At 37.3% G+C, this 15,079-nt stretch overlaps 1 protein-coding gene across 7 annotated transcripts in view; it reads left to right on the top strand.

Annotated features, from left to right (window-relative positions):
• The window catches only part of ITPR2 (inositol 1,4,5-trisphosphate receptor type 2), a 508,939-nt gene that overhangs the window by 206,659 nt on the left and 287,201 nt on the right, over window positions 1–15,079 (top strand). For all 7 annotated transcript variants that reach the window (XR_006708628.1, XM_045463013.1, XM_045463012.1 and 4 more), the window contains 3 exons: window positions 2,133–2,190; window positions 3,690–3,855; window positions 4,856–5,029. Coding sequence is in view for 6 of the 7 variants with exons in the window: in XM_045463013.1 (XP_045318969.1) it covers window positions 2,133–2,190; window positions 3,690–3,855; window positions 4,856–5,029 (398 nt within the window). In the remaining variant the exon portion in view is untranslated. The remainder of the gene's footprint in view (window positions 1–2,132; window positions 2,191–3,689; window positions 3,856–4,855; window positions 5,030–15,079) is intronic.

Raw genomic sequence — 15,079 nt, 5'->3', positions numbered from 1 at the left:
AGGAACTGAGACAGAGCCTAGAACGTCTTGGAGGATGTTTGCAGTTACTTGGTGCTAAGTCCTCAGAATGCAGTTAATTTTGTAGCCTTCACAATTCGATGAGGGAGAGGTGCTGTTTATGTGCCACTTTACAGATAAGAAAACCGAGGTCAGATGGGTTAAATTACTGGCTAACGGTCACGAAAGTAGTGGAGGAGGGATTCCCTCAGAGGTCTCTCCAGTTTCAGGGCCTGAATCTTGTAAGCACCATACCGTGTTGGTGAAAGTCCAAGGGAGACTTTTTTTGCTTGATCAAAGAGCAGTGTGAAATGTAGCTTTCGGGAAGAAAGGTGATTTTTAGGAAGCTGTTGCCCAGCTCAAGAACAAAGACGTGGTATCTCCCAAAGGTCTGAATGAGGGTGGTGATGTGTGTGTGTGCGTGCACTTACTTTGCATGGTTATGAACTGGTACCGTATGTCAATTTTTCACATTTAAAAATGTAAGAATGAAAACCACTCTTATCTCTGTGTGTAGGAGCATAGTGAAGAAAGAGCGTAAGAATTACTGTAAAAATTTTGTCACTGTAGAGAATACCTTATGAAACCTAAGAAATACTACATTTCCATGTTTCTGAATAGGTCAGGCCAGTAACAGCAGTCTAGAAACTACTGTATTAAAGAGTTAGCCAGGTGACTGAATTCTTTTTCTGAGGATCAGATTTGTGTTCAAATATGAACTGTTCTTCTAATCGCATCCAGTATGAAAGTGTCAGGGAACCTCCTCTTTTTTCCCTGTCATTCGATTTGGCAGGAATGATTCCGTGATTGTAAGTGTGTAGTTAAAATGAGTGGTAGACCGGGGTGCCTGGGTGGCTCAGTCGGTTAAGCGTCCGACTTCCGCTCAGGTCACAATCTCACGGTCCGTGAGTTCAAGCCCCGCGTCGGGCTCTGGGCTGATGGCTCAGAGCCTGGAGCCTGCTTCCGAATCTGTGTCTCCCTCTCTCTCTGCCCCTTCCCCGTTCATGCTCTGTCTCTCTCTGTCTCAAAAATAAATAAACGTTAAAAAAAATTAAAAAAAAATGAGTGGTAGACCAATGTCCTGCTCTTTGACTCCTTAGAACCATCCAGAAGGCAGCATGCCTCTGTAGATGGGTTAAGTTTTCCTACGTGAGAAGTCACTTCTGGTACATTTGCAACAGTATTGTTTTTATGTTTCCCAGAAGTATAGAACCCCAGAGGGCCATTTCCAGGAGTCACGTGGCTGAACCAGAGAGCCTAGCTGGCGGTTGCATTGACAGTATCATAAAAATTATTGGCTCTCAGAAGCCAGACTTCTGGAAATAGAAGCTCCAAGTGTCATAAAGTATGGGAGGGAACCCCCAGAAAACCAGTTCTTTCTGATTTACCTGATCTCTTTCATTGGTTGAGCCTGGAAGAGAGAGCTTTCTGGGGAGAATTCTTTTTCCTTTCTTTCTTTCTTTCTTTCTTTCTTTCTTTCTTTCTTTCTTTCTTTCTTTCTCTGCTTTGTTTTGTGCTTTGGAGATGAGAAATAAATAATGTACTTATTTAAATGTGTTATTTTAAGAAAGATATCTTCAAAATATTGGTGGTGAGGACGGGTGAGGAATCATGATTGGTTCACATAAAAAAAATTAATGTCCTATAAGAAGAAGGGATGGAATTGTAGAAGAGGAGCATGTCTGAAAGGACCATGTTGTTTGGAAATACCGTAACAGTTACGAGGTTCATTACTGCTATATTTTGATTCTTTAAAAAACATATTTAAAAAACGTCCTTCCACGTCATCACCCAGTTAAATTATATAAGTGTGTGTGTGTGTGTGTGTGTAGCTAATGCATATATATATATATATATATATATATATATATATATGTTTATACAGGTGATGCAACTTTGTAAATGGTGCTTTCTGATCTAAATATATCTTTGTAGCAATATATGTTTCAAAATGTAAACTTTGTTTAAAACGTTGTTATGTAAGTGAAATTATACTGCGGCTTTTTAAACTGTTGACTTTTCCTGGCAGGAAGGAATGAAGGCAAAATATTTTTAGGTGTGCTAATATCAATATAAATATTGTGACTCCTAATTATGATAAGATAAAGAATGGATTTTACCCTTTGTCTTTGTAGCGATTGTTCCTGATATAGATGAAATCGCAGCTCAGGCAGAAACGATGTTTGCTGGAAGGTATAGTAACACGTCTGTGGCTTTATCTTGTGAATACGATTTTTGCTTAGAATTTTATTGATACTTTGCTATTGTTTACCTCCCGATATTTATTTAACTTTAGATCCTTTATTGTTGGCAACATAATTTCTGCCAGAAATGAGGCTGCTAATTTACTGTAGAAGAGGAAAGCCTAGCTTTTCTTTTAGGTAGGCCAGGGGGAAAAAGACAAGAGAGATGAGATCAGTGTATTGAACTTTTCCCTGAATTCTTTTTGCTTTTCTTCCCTCAAATAATGACAGCACGCGAATGCCCTTTAAGTCCCCTGGTATCAGCAGCGCTGTGTCTTGCAAAACATCGCTTGCCTGAATCTAAAAAAATTTGAGGCAAGGAAGTAACTTCTTTCAATGTTATCATTAACTATTTGTGAGAAATAAAGCTATTTGCTGCCTGTTGGAAATATCCATGATTAAAGAAAACATGCCTCTGGCATGGCTACCCTCCTTTGTTACTGGGAGCCCCGATATTTATTGTTTTAAAGTTGCTTCTTTCCTTTTCAGAAATGAAAACTAATAGCAGTAAAAAAGAAAAGTAAAGGAAAAAAAAAGTGAACCTGAAATGTCTAAGCTACAACTTACTGAGTTTCTAGCATTCATTTCTGTTATAGGTTTGCCATGAGAAACTAAACAAATTTCACACTAAGCCCTTTGTTGCATTTTCTTTGGTTAGAAAGACAAACAAGAATGAAGAATCAAGGGAACCAAAAAGGATTTTTATCTCTAGTGAACATTTGGTTTAGCTTTGTTTTCATGTTGTTTTGGTGGATTTTGTTGTTGTTATTGTTGTGTTTTCCTATTCAAGTATTTCATTATTCCCGAGAAGAGATAGATAATAAATCAGTGTATGATTTTTCACCTTGAAATAAATGGACCTCTTCCTCCAGTGCGGTCTTGCCCAGTGTCTGAGTATAGCAAATACCCAGAGCAGCTCTGGTGATTGTGTCCACATGTGTGTGTGTGGGTGTACGCCCTTGTCCTTCTCCCAGCTGTCACTACCTGTCGTGGAGGGGTCTCTAGGGTTCTGGGGAAAGTCAGCTGTTGCTGTACATCCCTCCTAGTATCTCTTCTCAGTACTAGAGTCGAGATTTTTTGGATCGATTTAGATTTCTAGCCTTTGTCTATGTCGAAGTGAGGAACTCATCCTGGTTGGCCTCGTACCTTCCCAGTACGAGCTCTGAAAAGGCTTCGGTTCTGGGAACCCCCCTCCATCTCGGACATATTTGGAGGGTTGGTCACCCCTGCTTTTCGTGGACACATACACAGGCTTTTCTTTGTGCTTTGTTTCTTGATCAGTTACGTGAGGGGGGAAGAAAAGTGTAAAATTATTTAGCTTTTTATTTTCCAGTTTTTTGGGGAGGAAAGGAATATATAGCTCTGAGAATGTATACATAATTTGAATACCACGTATGAATAGATTTTATGTAAATATAAGCTATTGTAGAATTATTGTTGGTTTTATAGAAAGGAGAAAAATCCAGTTCAACTTGATGATGAAGGAGGCAGGACATTTTTACGGGTCCTCATTCATCTGATCATGCACGACTACCCGCCTCTGCTATCAGGGGCCCTGCAACTACTGTTCAAGCACTTTAGCCAGAGAGCCGAAGTTTTACAGGCATTTAAACAGGTAAGATTGAGTAGCCCCTCAATGGTGCCAGAGCGGAAGCTCCGAAAATGTTGTCTATAACATCCAACCTGACTTCATGGTTGCAGAGTTAATGAGACTGTGAGGCTTTTCCTGGAGATGCTTTCTATTTTTAAAGATAGATGTGGCCTTGTCTTAAGCCAAGGCATGATCTATTTTAGAAAGAGTTCCCCACGAGTGATTTTCAGTTAATATCTTTAATGTAAATGACAGGCATAAAGATTTAGGAAGGTGCTGGGGGATAATACCATATTAGGAATCTTGTTGCCACGGCTATTATTTTGACCCCAGACTTTACTGATAAATTTGGATAGGACAAAATGTATACAGGTGAAAGAAAGGAAGTGTTTTGGATCTAATCTTTTTCTTTGTCATCTGAATGACATCAATCTTGAGACTATTCATGAGTAATACCTAAGTTCTTACATGTGTTTCACTAATATTTATTTTATTTAATAAAGGGCTGATCTTCATTAGGAAGTTTTATAAGAATCTATTAAAATATGAAATAATTCCAAGACTAAACAAATAGACATAATAATGCATATATTTGGATATGTCATATAATACACATAAATTATAATAAAATCAAAGTTTATACCATGAGGTTTAGACTGTATCAGAATTTTCTTCCATTTATTTTTGTATTTCTACCTCTTTTCAATCACATAGACTCTTGGAGAAATAAACTTTAGCAGTGAAACTAGAGTTGAGGTATCTTTTATTTTACATTACTCCTTAGCATTTTGCTAGGACTCACTTTTGAAAAATTTATAATTCTTTATATATTGGCTTAGTGTTCACAGATACCTCCAGGTAAGTTTTCATGCTCAATATACATCTAAAATAACCACAAATATTCTAGAAACATGAAACTTCAACTGAGGAACAGCTTAAAAGACCTGGGATTTTTGGCATAATTGAAATAGGAATGAAGGAATTTCCTTAAGTACATTAAGGGTTCAGAATTTTCTGTTTCCAGGTGCAATTGCTGGTGTCCAATCAAGATGTAGATAACTACAAGCAGATCAAGGCGGATCTAGACCAGCTTCGACTCACTGTAGAAAAATCTGAGTTATGGGTTGAGAAGAGCAGCAGCTATGAGAATGGAGAAATGGGTGAAAGTCAAGTAAAAGGTGGTGAAGAGCCAATTGAGGTTCGTTTTCAAGATATTTTTGGAAATAATGATTTTTCAATTTCTTAAGTCATATGCCATCTAGCCAAAGTTGTTCATAAAGAAAAATTTTATTCTGAGTAATACAGCATCAACTTTTTATTTGCCAAATCAGTTAACTCCATACACCTGTATTTTGGAATTAGTTCTCTCCAATTGCTATCACTTCTTAGCTCATTTGCCTACTTTTTCACTCTCTCTCCTTTTCACGATACATCCGACAGTCCAGGAATCAGGACAATAGGATGGAGTGAGATGGACAAAGAAGGAGTGGGTCCTAAGCATAGACTTGAATAAAGAGGTGAAGTTTTGTCACCACCATTCACCGTGGCTGTTTACTGCCAACCTGTAACTTATTCCTTTCTTTATTGCATATCCTTATATAATACATAAAAATAGCTAACTGGAACAATCTGCTTTAGTGACAGCATGAAAATAGCAAAATTCTGCATTTGCTCTAAAGAGTGGTAAGATGGTGGTCCTATGTCTTCTGTTGTATAGGTTTTAGTTTTCAGTGGGTTAATTAGTTGCTGTTTTCGCATTTCACTAAATACTAAATAACCATCTAAATTTTTTAAAACTGTATTTTAATGGTAACACTTAGCAGACCAATGCCAACATCATAATCGATAAGATATTATTTCTTAAATGCCTATCTAGTGTCTTATTTAGTTGTTTTTTAATCTGCAGGAATGTAGACTATTTAGGTAGGGTTTGCCTACCACAGCTTCTCTGTTTGTTGGAATACCCAAAGTATTGTGTAGTGAAAGGTGAAGATGGAATGGGAAATAATTGGAGTCCTCAACATGTGGAAAGGGAAGTTCCTCTGGTGGGTTCCTTGTCTCAGGACTACTTACCACTAATCTGCACAAAACTTTTGACTGAATCTGTTAGCACCTTTTTCTATGATTTTATAATGTAAGTTACTAGAATGTGGAATTTCTACTCCATATAAATTTCTTTCATGACCAGATTTGTTGTTGTTGTTGAAGTAGAGTTCTTCCATAGCATATTTAAGAAATAAGAGGACATTTCGTATTTATTTAGTACCTGCTATACATCAAGTCTTAAAGCAGACATTTTCATACACGGTATCTCATTTTGTATGTTACAACAAACTTCGGAGAGAGTTAGATCACATTTCTAAGGATGAGTCAGCTGGAGCTCAGAAAACCCAAGGATTTCGTCACTATTAGGCAGCTCTGCGTGACTCAGCTGAGATTTTAACCTGGGTCTTTCTGATGGTACATTCCAGGCTCTTTAATGTAAGACTAAACTTTCTGATATAATATTTAAAGGTAATAAGAGATGTATTATGCTTTCACAAGGTTGGAATACCTCTTCCTTTTGCAAATACATAATTTGTACATGTTCTAGAGAATAAACATAATGTTGCTTCCCCTTCCAGAACATTGGATTTTTAAAAATAAAGAACAGCTCTAAAACAGAGATAAAAGCATTATGCTCTTTGTAAAAGTTTGCAAAAAATCAGTTAAGAGTATAGGTGAGATGTTCCATGAAAGATGTGAGTCACTAGTCTGAAGTTTAAGTTCCTAATTACTGAAAGAAGTAGAGAATGACCCTCTATCTTAGTGAATATCCATGGTACCCCCTTTTCAGTTTAATAAGCAATGTTTTGATGTAAGAAAGGAGAAGGTGTTTGATTGAGGATGCCTTCAAAATAAAACTGCATTCCATGTGGGTTATAAATCTATTTTTCTAGGGATTTCAGATGAATATAAGTCAATGAAGCTGGAATTTATTTATTTATTTGTTGAGTACAGGATTTATCAGTTCAGAAAATGGTGATAATTTTAGGCACTTGAAGCAGGAAGTGATTTAATACAAGCAGTTATATTTTTGAAAAGTCTGGAGGCGTGCACTTTGGAGGCTGCCCCTGGACTATTGATTTCAGGGTCAAAGAGTCGTAGCTACGATTCAGAGGTCAAGAAGCTTATTTGGTTGCTGCCGACACTGCTGCTCCAGCGCCACTGACTCACACCTGAAAAAACATGTGACCAGATAATGGAACACTCCCGTCTATCAGGATTTTCTTCTCAGCCCTTATAGACACAGAAAGATGGCCTTGAATGCATAGGGTATTGAGAGCATAGTTTTTGAGGTCAGATACCCTAGAATTTGCCACCAAGTATACGTGTGACTTTGGGCAACTTATTTTAATTCCCTAAGTGTTTTTTTGATAGTCTATTCAGTGGACACAATAATGGCACTTAGCTCATGGAAATACTGTGAAGATTAAGTGAGCAAGCTGTGCACAAGGCGTGTCAGTGAATAGGACTCCGGTGGCAAAATATAAACAATAAGGTGACATGTTATCTACCAACACGTCAAGAAGTAAGGCTCCAGCTTTAATTCATTCATTTCTGAGTGTGGTAATTATTCACAAATAGACTTAATTTTGAGACTGGTCTTTTCATGGTTGCATCATGGCAGCAGCGTCCTAGACATTATGCCCCTGCGTGACAACACCAGGAAGGGGTATCTATGATTTTCATGCATTTCTGAGTCTCCTGTTTAGGAGCAAGAAAACCTTTTCCAGGCATCCCTTAGTAGGTTCTATCTCATGTCTACTTGACCAAAGCAGGGCCACATGTTTACCTCTAAACCAATGGATTACAAGATTAATTCAGACTAAGTAATAGATGATCCTCAATCTCCAGGATACCCTCCCCTAAATTACAGTGGGAAAGGATAGATAGTAGAACAAAAACGAAATCTACTATCAAGAAAGAACAACCGACAGCATCTGCCAAAGTCAGTAGTCAGTGAATGCTTCTTATAATTATTATTGTTTTTTATGTACAGCATATCGTGCTGTTGACTATGATGGATATCGAATTATGAAATCTTAGGGTTAAAATATACTCGTAGGGGTATCAAGTCCAATTCCTGTGTGATATTTATTTTCTCTCTGAATACCTCACATGAGATATTTCTTAAAACCAAACCACCCTTCTGTGATGGCAAATTCAGTAGCTCTTGAGGTAGCACATTCTACTGAAATGAACACGTAGTTTAAGAAATAGAATATTACCAGTAAGGAGTCCCCGCAGTCCCTCCCCATATCCCAGAAGAAATCATTCTCATGAGTTTATGATTATTCCTTTGCTTTTTTTAATGGTTTTATCACACATATTTGTATTTCTGGAACATGGGGCATTTGGGTGGCTCAGTTGTTTCAGTGTCTGACTCTTGATTTCAGCTCAGGTCATGATCTCATAATCTATGAGTTGGAGCCCTACATGGGGCTCCACACTGGGCATGAAGCCTGCTTGAGATTCTCTTTCTGCCCCTCCCCTTTTCATGCACACACACAAACTCCCTCTCAAAAAATAAATAAATAAAACAAAAAAATATGAAAAATATTTCATTTAGTCTGTTTTGGGTATATTTTTGTCCTCCATCCTTGTTTATATATAGCTGTAACCCATTGATTTTTTTCTAATATATATTAGAATGTGCATTATATTTTATGCACATGTTTATCTAGTTAACTGTTGGTGGACATTTTCATTCTTTAAAGTTCTAGTGTTTTTAAAGAAAATTTGCTACCAAAAGAAATGCTACTTTGAAAACTTTTGTATGTCACCCGATGCACATGTTTAAGAGACCTCTTCCAATTAAAGACTTAGATGTGAGACCTGAAACTATAAAAATCTTACAGGAAAACACAGGCAGTAATTTCTTTGACATTGGCTGTAGATATTTTTCTTCATATGTCTCCTAAGACAAGGGAAACAAAAGCAAAAATAAACTACTGGGATTATATCAAAATAAAGGCTTATATTTATTTTTAAAATGCTTTTATATTTACTTTTATTTTAGACAGACAGAGAGAGAGAGAGAGAGAGAGAGAGTGCATGAGCAGGGGAGACAGGCAGAAGGAGAGAGAGAGAATATTAAGTAGGCTCAGTGTAGAGCCCAACATGGTGCTCAATCCCACGACCCTGGGATCATGACCTGAGCTGAAATCAAGAACTCGGACACTCAACCAACTGAGCTACCCAGGTGCCCCCAAATAAAAAGCTCTTAAACAGCACAGGAAACCATCAACAAAACACAAAGGCAACCTACTGAATGGAAAATATTTGTAAATGATATATCTGTTAAGAGGTTAATATCCAAAATACATAAAGAACTTATACAACTCAGCACCAAAAAACTGAATAATCCAATTAAAGGTGGGCAGAGGACCAGGGTGCCTGGGCAGCTAAGTCAGTTGTGCATCTGACTCTTGATTTTGGTTCAGGTCATGATCCCAGGGTCATGGGATTGAACCCCATGTCCGACTTTGTGCTGAGCATGGAGCCTGCTTAAGATTCTCTCTTCCTCTCTCTCTCCATCCCCCTCCCTCTCTCTCTCTCCCTTGTCCCTTCCTCCTTCTCGTACTCTTTCCCTCTCTCTAAATAAAAAAGAAATCTACTTAAAAAATGGGCAGAGAACATAAGTAGACATTTTTCCAAAGAAGACATACAGATGAACAGCATGATAAGATGCTCAACATCACTTATCATCAGGGAAATGCAATTTGAAACCACAATGAGATATCACCTTACATGTGTCAAAATAGCCAAAAATCAAAAAGACAAGAAATAAGTGTTGACAAGGATGTGGAGGAAAAGGAACGCTTGTGAACTGTTGGTAGCAATGTTAACTGGTACAGCCACTCTGGAAAACAGTATGGAGGTTCCTCAAGAAATTAAAAATAAAAATACCATATAATCTAATCATTGCGCCAGTGGGTATTTACCCAATGAAAATTAAAACACTAATTCAAAAAGATATATGCAATATATGCACCCTTACTTTTATTGCAGCATTATTTACAGTAGCCATGATGTGGATGCAACCTAAGTGTCCATTGATAGATGAATAGATACAAAGATGTGGTGTATGTATGTGTACACACACACACACACACACACGCGCGCGCGTGCGCGCACGAATATTACACAGCCATAAAAAAGAATGAGATTGTGCCATTTGCAACAGCATGGATGGACTTAGCATTATGCCAAGTGAAATAGGTTGGACTGAGAAAGATAAAAACCACATGATTTAATTCATGTGTGGAATCTAAAATAAAACCAATGAACACACAAACAAAAAGCAGAATCAGATCTGTAAGTACAGAGAATAAACTGAGGGAGAAAGAGGGGATGGGCAAAATGGATGAAGGATAGGAGATCTAGGTTTCCAGTTAGGGAAGGAATAAGTCACCAGAATAAAAGGCACAGTACGGGGGATATAGTCAATGATAATGTAATAGTGTGGTGTGGTGACAGATGGTAGCTACACTTGGTATCATAATATAGAGAGAAGTTGAATCGCTATGTTGCACACGTAAACTGATGTAACATTGTGTGTCAACTATCCTCAAATTAAAAAAAAATTAAAAAAGAGACTTCAGGATATATATTTAGGTGTAAAACATCTAGTGTGTCTACTTTTACCAAATAATGCCAGTTGTTTTCCAAAGACCAAGTGACACTCCCTCCAGTAATATGTGAGAGTTCCTTATCCTCATAACTGCTGGTTTTTTCGCTTTTCCATTTCTGACAATTGGGTGCATTGACACATTTTCTCTGTTGTGATTTTGCTGGCATTACTCATGAGGTTGAGCATATTTTCATATGCTTATTGGCCATTTCACTTCCACTTCCATTTTAGATTAGGTTAAATTTTGTATGGGCAAGTTAGGTCCTACCAATCCATGTATACCTACTACTGAGGCTAAAAATATTAAAAAAATTTTTTTTAGTATTTATTTATTTTTGAGAGAGAGACAGAGTGTGAGCGGGAGAGGGCAGAGAGAGAGGGAGACACAGAATCTGAAGACACAGAATCTCCAGGCTCTGAGCTGTCAGCACAGAGCCCAACGCAGGGCTCGAACTCACGGACTGAGAGATCATGACCTGAGCCGAAGTTGGACGCTTAACTGACTGAGCCACCCAGGCGCCCCAAGGCTAAAAATATTTTTGACTGCAAGTCATGATTATCCTATCCTATAAGTTCAAACTTGCATACAATCTTTTCATCTGTTATTTCTTTTTCTCTTACTTTGTTGTATTGGTAAGATTTTTCCAGTATAATGTTGAAAAGATAATGTCCTGCTATCCTTGTCTTGCTTCTGATCTTTAAGGGAATAATTTTAATATTTCACTGTTGAACATAATGTTTATTATCCATTTGTTTTGTAGATACCCTTTATCAATTATAGAAATCCCCTTCTATTTCTAGTTTGCTAATTTTTACCATGAATGGTTATTGGCTTTAATTAAATACAGTGTAAGCATTTATCAAGATTATGTTCTTTTTCTGTAATCTTAATCTGCTAATTTTTGAAAAGTTTTCATTGAAGTTCTAGTTACTTAACATATAGTGTAATGTTAGTTTCAGGTGCACGATATAGTGATTCGACACTTCCATACATCAGCCAGTGCTCATCACAAGTGCACTCCTTCATCCCCATCACCTATTTCACCCATCCTCCCCTAATCTGCTAATTTTTTTAAAAAATGTTTATTTTTATTTATTTTAAGAGAGAAAGAGAGCACGAGGGGGAGGGGCAGAAAGCGAGGAGAGAGAGAATCCCAAGCAGGCTCCCTGCTGTCAGTGCAGACCCCGCTGTGGGGCTTGTGGGGTTCGATCTCACGAACCATGAGATCATGACCTGAGCCAAAATCAAGAGTCGAATGCTTAATTGACTGAGCCACCCAGGCACTGCTAATTTTAATAGCATGACTCATAAATAGAGCTTCTACCATAGTAACCTTGCATTCTAAAATAAATATATCTTGGTGATAATTTTTATATTGCTAGATCCAGTTTGCTAATATTTTGTTTAGGATTTAGCATCTGTGTTGTCAGTGAGACTGGCCTGTAATTTTCCTTCCTTGTACTGTTCCTGTCAAGTGTCACTAGCAAGGTTAGACTGATTTCATAATAAAGTGAGTTGCAAGATCTAATCCTTTCTGTGCATATGATTATATATCTATTCCATAAATGTTTTTAAAAATATTTTTTATAGTTTATTTATTTATTTTGAGAGAGAGAGCGAGCATGAGAGGGAGGCAGAGAGAGAAGGATAGAGAGAGAATTCCAAGCAGGCTCCACGCTGTCAGCATGGATCCTGATGTGGGGCTTGAACTCACAAACCATGAGATCATGACCTGAGCTGAGGTCAGACACTTAACTGACTGAGCCCTATTCTGTAAATGTTTGACAAAGCTTATCTGTGAATCTGCCTGGGCCTTGGATTTAGTTTGTGGGAAGATTTTAACTACTGATTCAATTTCTTTAATGGATATAAATTAATTCAAATTTTCTATTTTGGGTCAGTTTGTTTTATTTTTCTGGCCATATGCTTTAGTTTTCAAATTTATTGGCCTAAATTTATTGACATTCTTTCATTATCTTTTAACATTTCTTCTATCTCTTTAGCTTCAGACCCCTTTTTTATTCCTGATATTGTCTACTTGTGTTAAGTTTTTCTTTTGCCCCTTTTGATTTCACTATTTGTGTTGTATACTTCTGTGGGTTCTGACAAACATACAATGTCATGTGTCATCTTACCAGCATTGCACATATTTTGATCATCCTTTTTAGTGAATCCATTTTTGGCTTTGTTGAGCTTTTGGTTTGTTATTTTGTTATATTTATTCTGCTATAACCTTTTATGTTTCAGATTTTAAAAAATTTAACGGTATAATTTCCTTCTAAGGAACTGCATTCCACAAATTTTGACAAATACCATTTATATTATGGTTCAATATTAGATATTTTAAAATTTCCATTATGACTTCTTCTTTCTCCCAGAATTACTTGGAAATGAGTTCTTAAATTTCCAAACGTCTAGACAAAATTTATCCCTTTTTGTTATTGAATTCTTAATTAATTAACTTGTGGCAAGAGAACGTGGTTCTGATGCCATCAGTTATCCAAAATTTGTTGAGACTTGCTTTTTGGCCTATTATATACCATCAGGTTTTGTAAATGTTTTATGTGGGCTTGAGAAGAATGTGAACAGGCATAGGGTTCCTTGTATATGGGTAGTAAGTCAAGCTTATTGTGTTTAAAATTTTTCTTAATGTTTATTTTTGAGAGACAGAGAAAGACAGAGTGTGAGTGGGGGAAGGGCAGAGAGAGAGAGGGAGACACAGAATGCAAAGCAAGCTCCAGGTTCGGGGCTGTCAGCACAGAGCCACTGCAGGGCTTGAACTCACGCATCATGAGATCATGACCTGAGCTGAAGTCGGATGCTTAGCCAACCCAGCCACCCAGGTGCCCCAAGCTTCTTGTGTTTGAATCATTTATCTACTTACTAATATTTTTGTTTTCTTGACATATCCGTAATTGAGAGAGATTTGTTGACATTTCCACTACAATAGTAGGTTTATGAACTTTTTCCTGTAGTTTTATTAATTTTTACTTTGTATGTTTTAAGGCTATTTTTGTTTGCTTGGTTTTCTTCCACTTAACTTTTTTATTTATTTTTAAAAAAATTTTTTTTTCAACGTTTATTTATTTTTGGGACAGAGAGAGACAGAGCATGAACGGGGGAGGGGCAGAGAGAGAGGGAGACACAGAATCGGAAACAGGCTCCAGGCTCTGAGCCATCAGCCCAGAGCCTGACGCGGGGCTCGAACTCACAGACCGCGAGATCGTGACCTGGCTGAAGTCAGACGCTTAACCGACTGCGCCACCCAGGCGCCCCCCACTTAACTTTTTTAAAAAATTTGTGTATAGTTGACATGTTTTAAAAACTTTTTTAGTGTTTATGTGTTTATTTTGAGGGAGAGAGAGACAGTCCATGCACACAAGCAGGAGAGGACAGAGAGAGAAGGAGAGAGAGAATCCCAAGCAGACTCTGTAGTGTCAGTGCAGAGCCTGATGTGGGGCTTGAACTCACAAACTATGAGATCATGACCTGAGCCGAAATCAAGAGTCAGACACTTAACCAACTGTGCCACCCAGGTGCCCCTAGTTGACATGTTTTAAGGCTATTTTATTTGATCCCTATAAATTTAAAATTAGCTTTTTCTGGGAAAACACCTTTTATCGGTTGAAAGATATTTTCTCCCACTTCTGATGATACTATTTCATGTCTTCAGGCTTCCGTTGGTACTGTTGAAAAGTTTGCTGTCTGTTGAATAGTGGTGCTTTAATTCTGAAACTGATTAAGTGTATGTTAAAATTTATGATTGCTTCAATATCTGTTAATTTCCTTTTCATGTTTTCCCTACCTGGGACTTTGTGCTGAATTGGAATAATTTTTTTAGACTCATATAAGTCTCTCTTTAAATATGTCTTATCTGCAGTCCACCTACTGAGTTTGTAACTTCAGTCATTATATTTTTTCATACTTGCAATTTGATTTTTAAAACAATCCTTTTGGCCATTTTTCATCATCTTTTATTGCTTGCTAATTTTTGTGATTCCATATGGCTGTTTTTTAGACTGTGTATAATAATTCCAGGATCAGAATACCTTGGGTGTTTTTTTATGATTCTCACTCATGTTGCCTGTTTCCTCATATATTTGGTCATCTTTGATTATGAGCTCATACCTTTTTTTTAATAGACTTTCTTAGAGCAGTTTTAGATTTAGAGAAAAACTGTGCACAGAGTACAGTAAATTCCCATATACTTCCCCCATGGTCATATTATCATTAATATGGCACATTTATTCTTCGACAAGCCAATATGGATACATTACTATTAATTAAAGCCCATAAGTTTACTTTAGGTTTTACTATTTATGTTGTACAATTCTATGGCTTTTGACAAATGCATAACATCACACATGGTATCGCACAGAATAGCTTCACTGCCCTAAAAATCCTCTGTGCTCCACCTGTTTGTTCTTCCCTTGTGAAACCCCGAGTCCGGGAAACCACAGATCTCTTTACTGTCTTTATTTTTTTGCCTTCTCCAGAATGTCATATGGTTGGAATCTCACAACATACAGTTTTTGGAGACTGGCTTCTTTCATTTAGCAGTACACATTTGA

This window comes from Leopardus geoffroyi, chromosome B4, assembly GCF_018350155.1.
Source record: "Leopardus geoffroyi isolate Oge1 chromosome B4, O.geoffroyi_Oge1_pat1.0, whole genome shotgun sequence".
Lineage (NCBI taxonomy): Eukaryota > Metazoa > Chordata > Mammalia > Carnivora > Felidae > Leopardus > Leopardus geoffroyi.
Note: the sequence above shows the minus strand (reverse complement) of the source record. Positions and strands in the feature narration are given on the sequence as shown.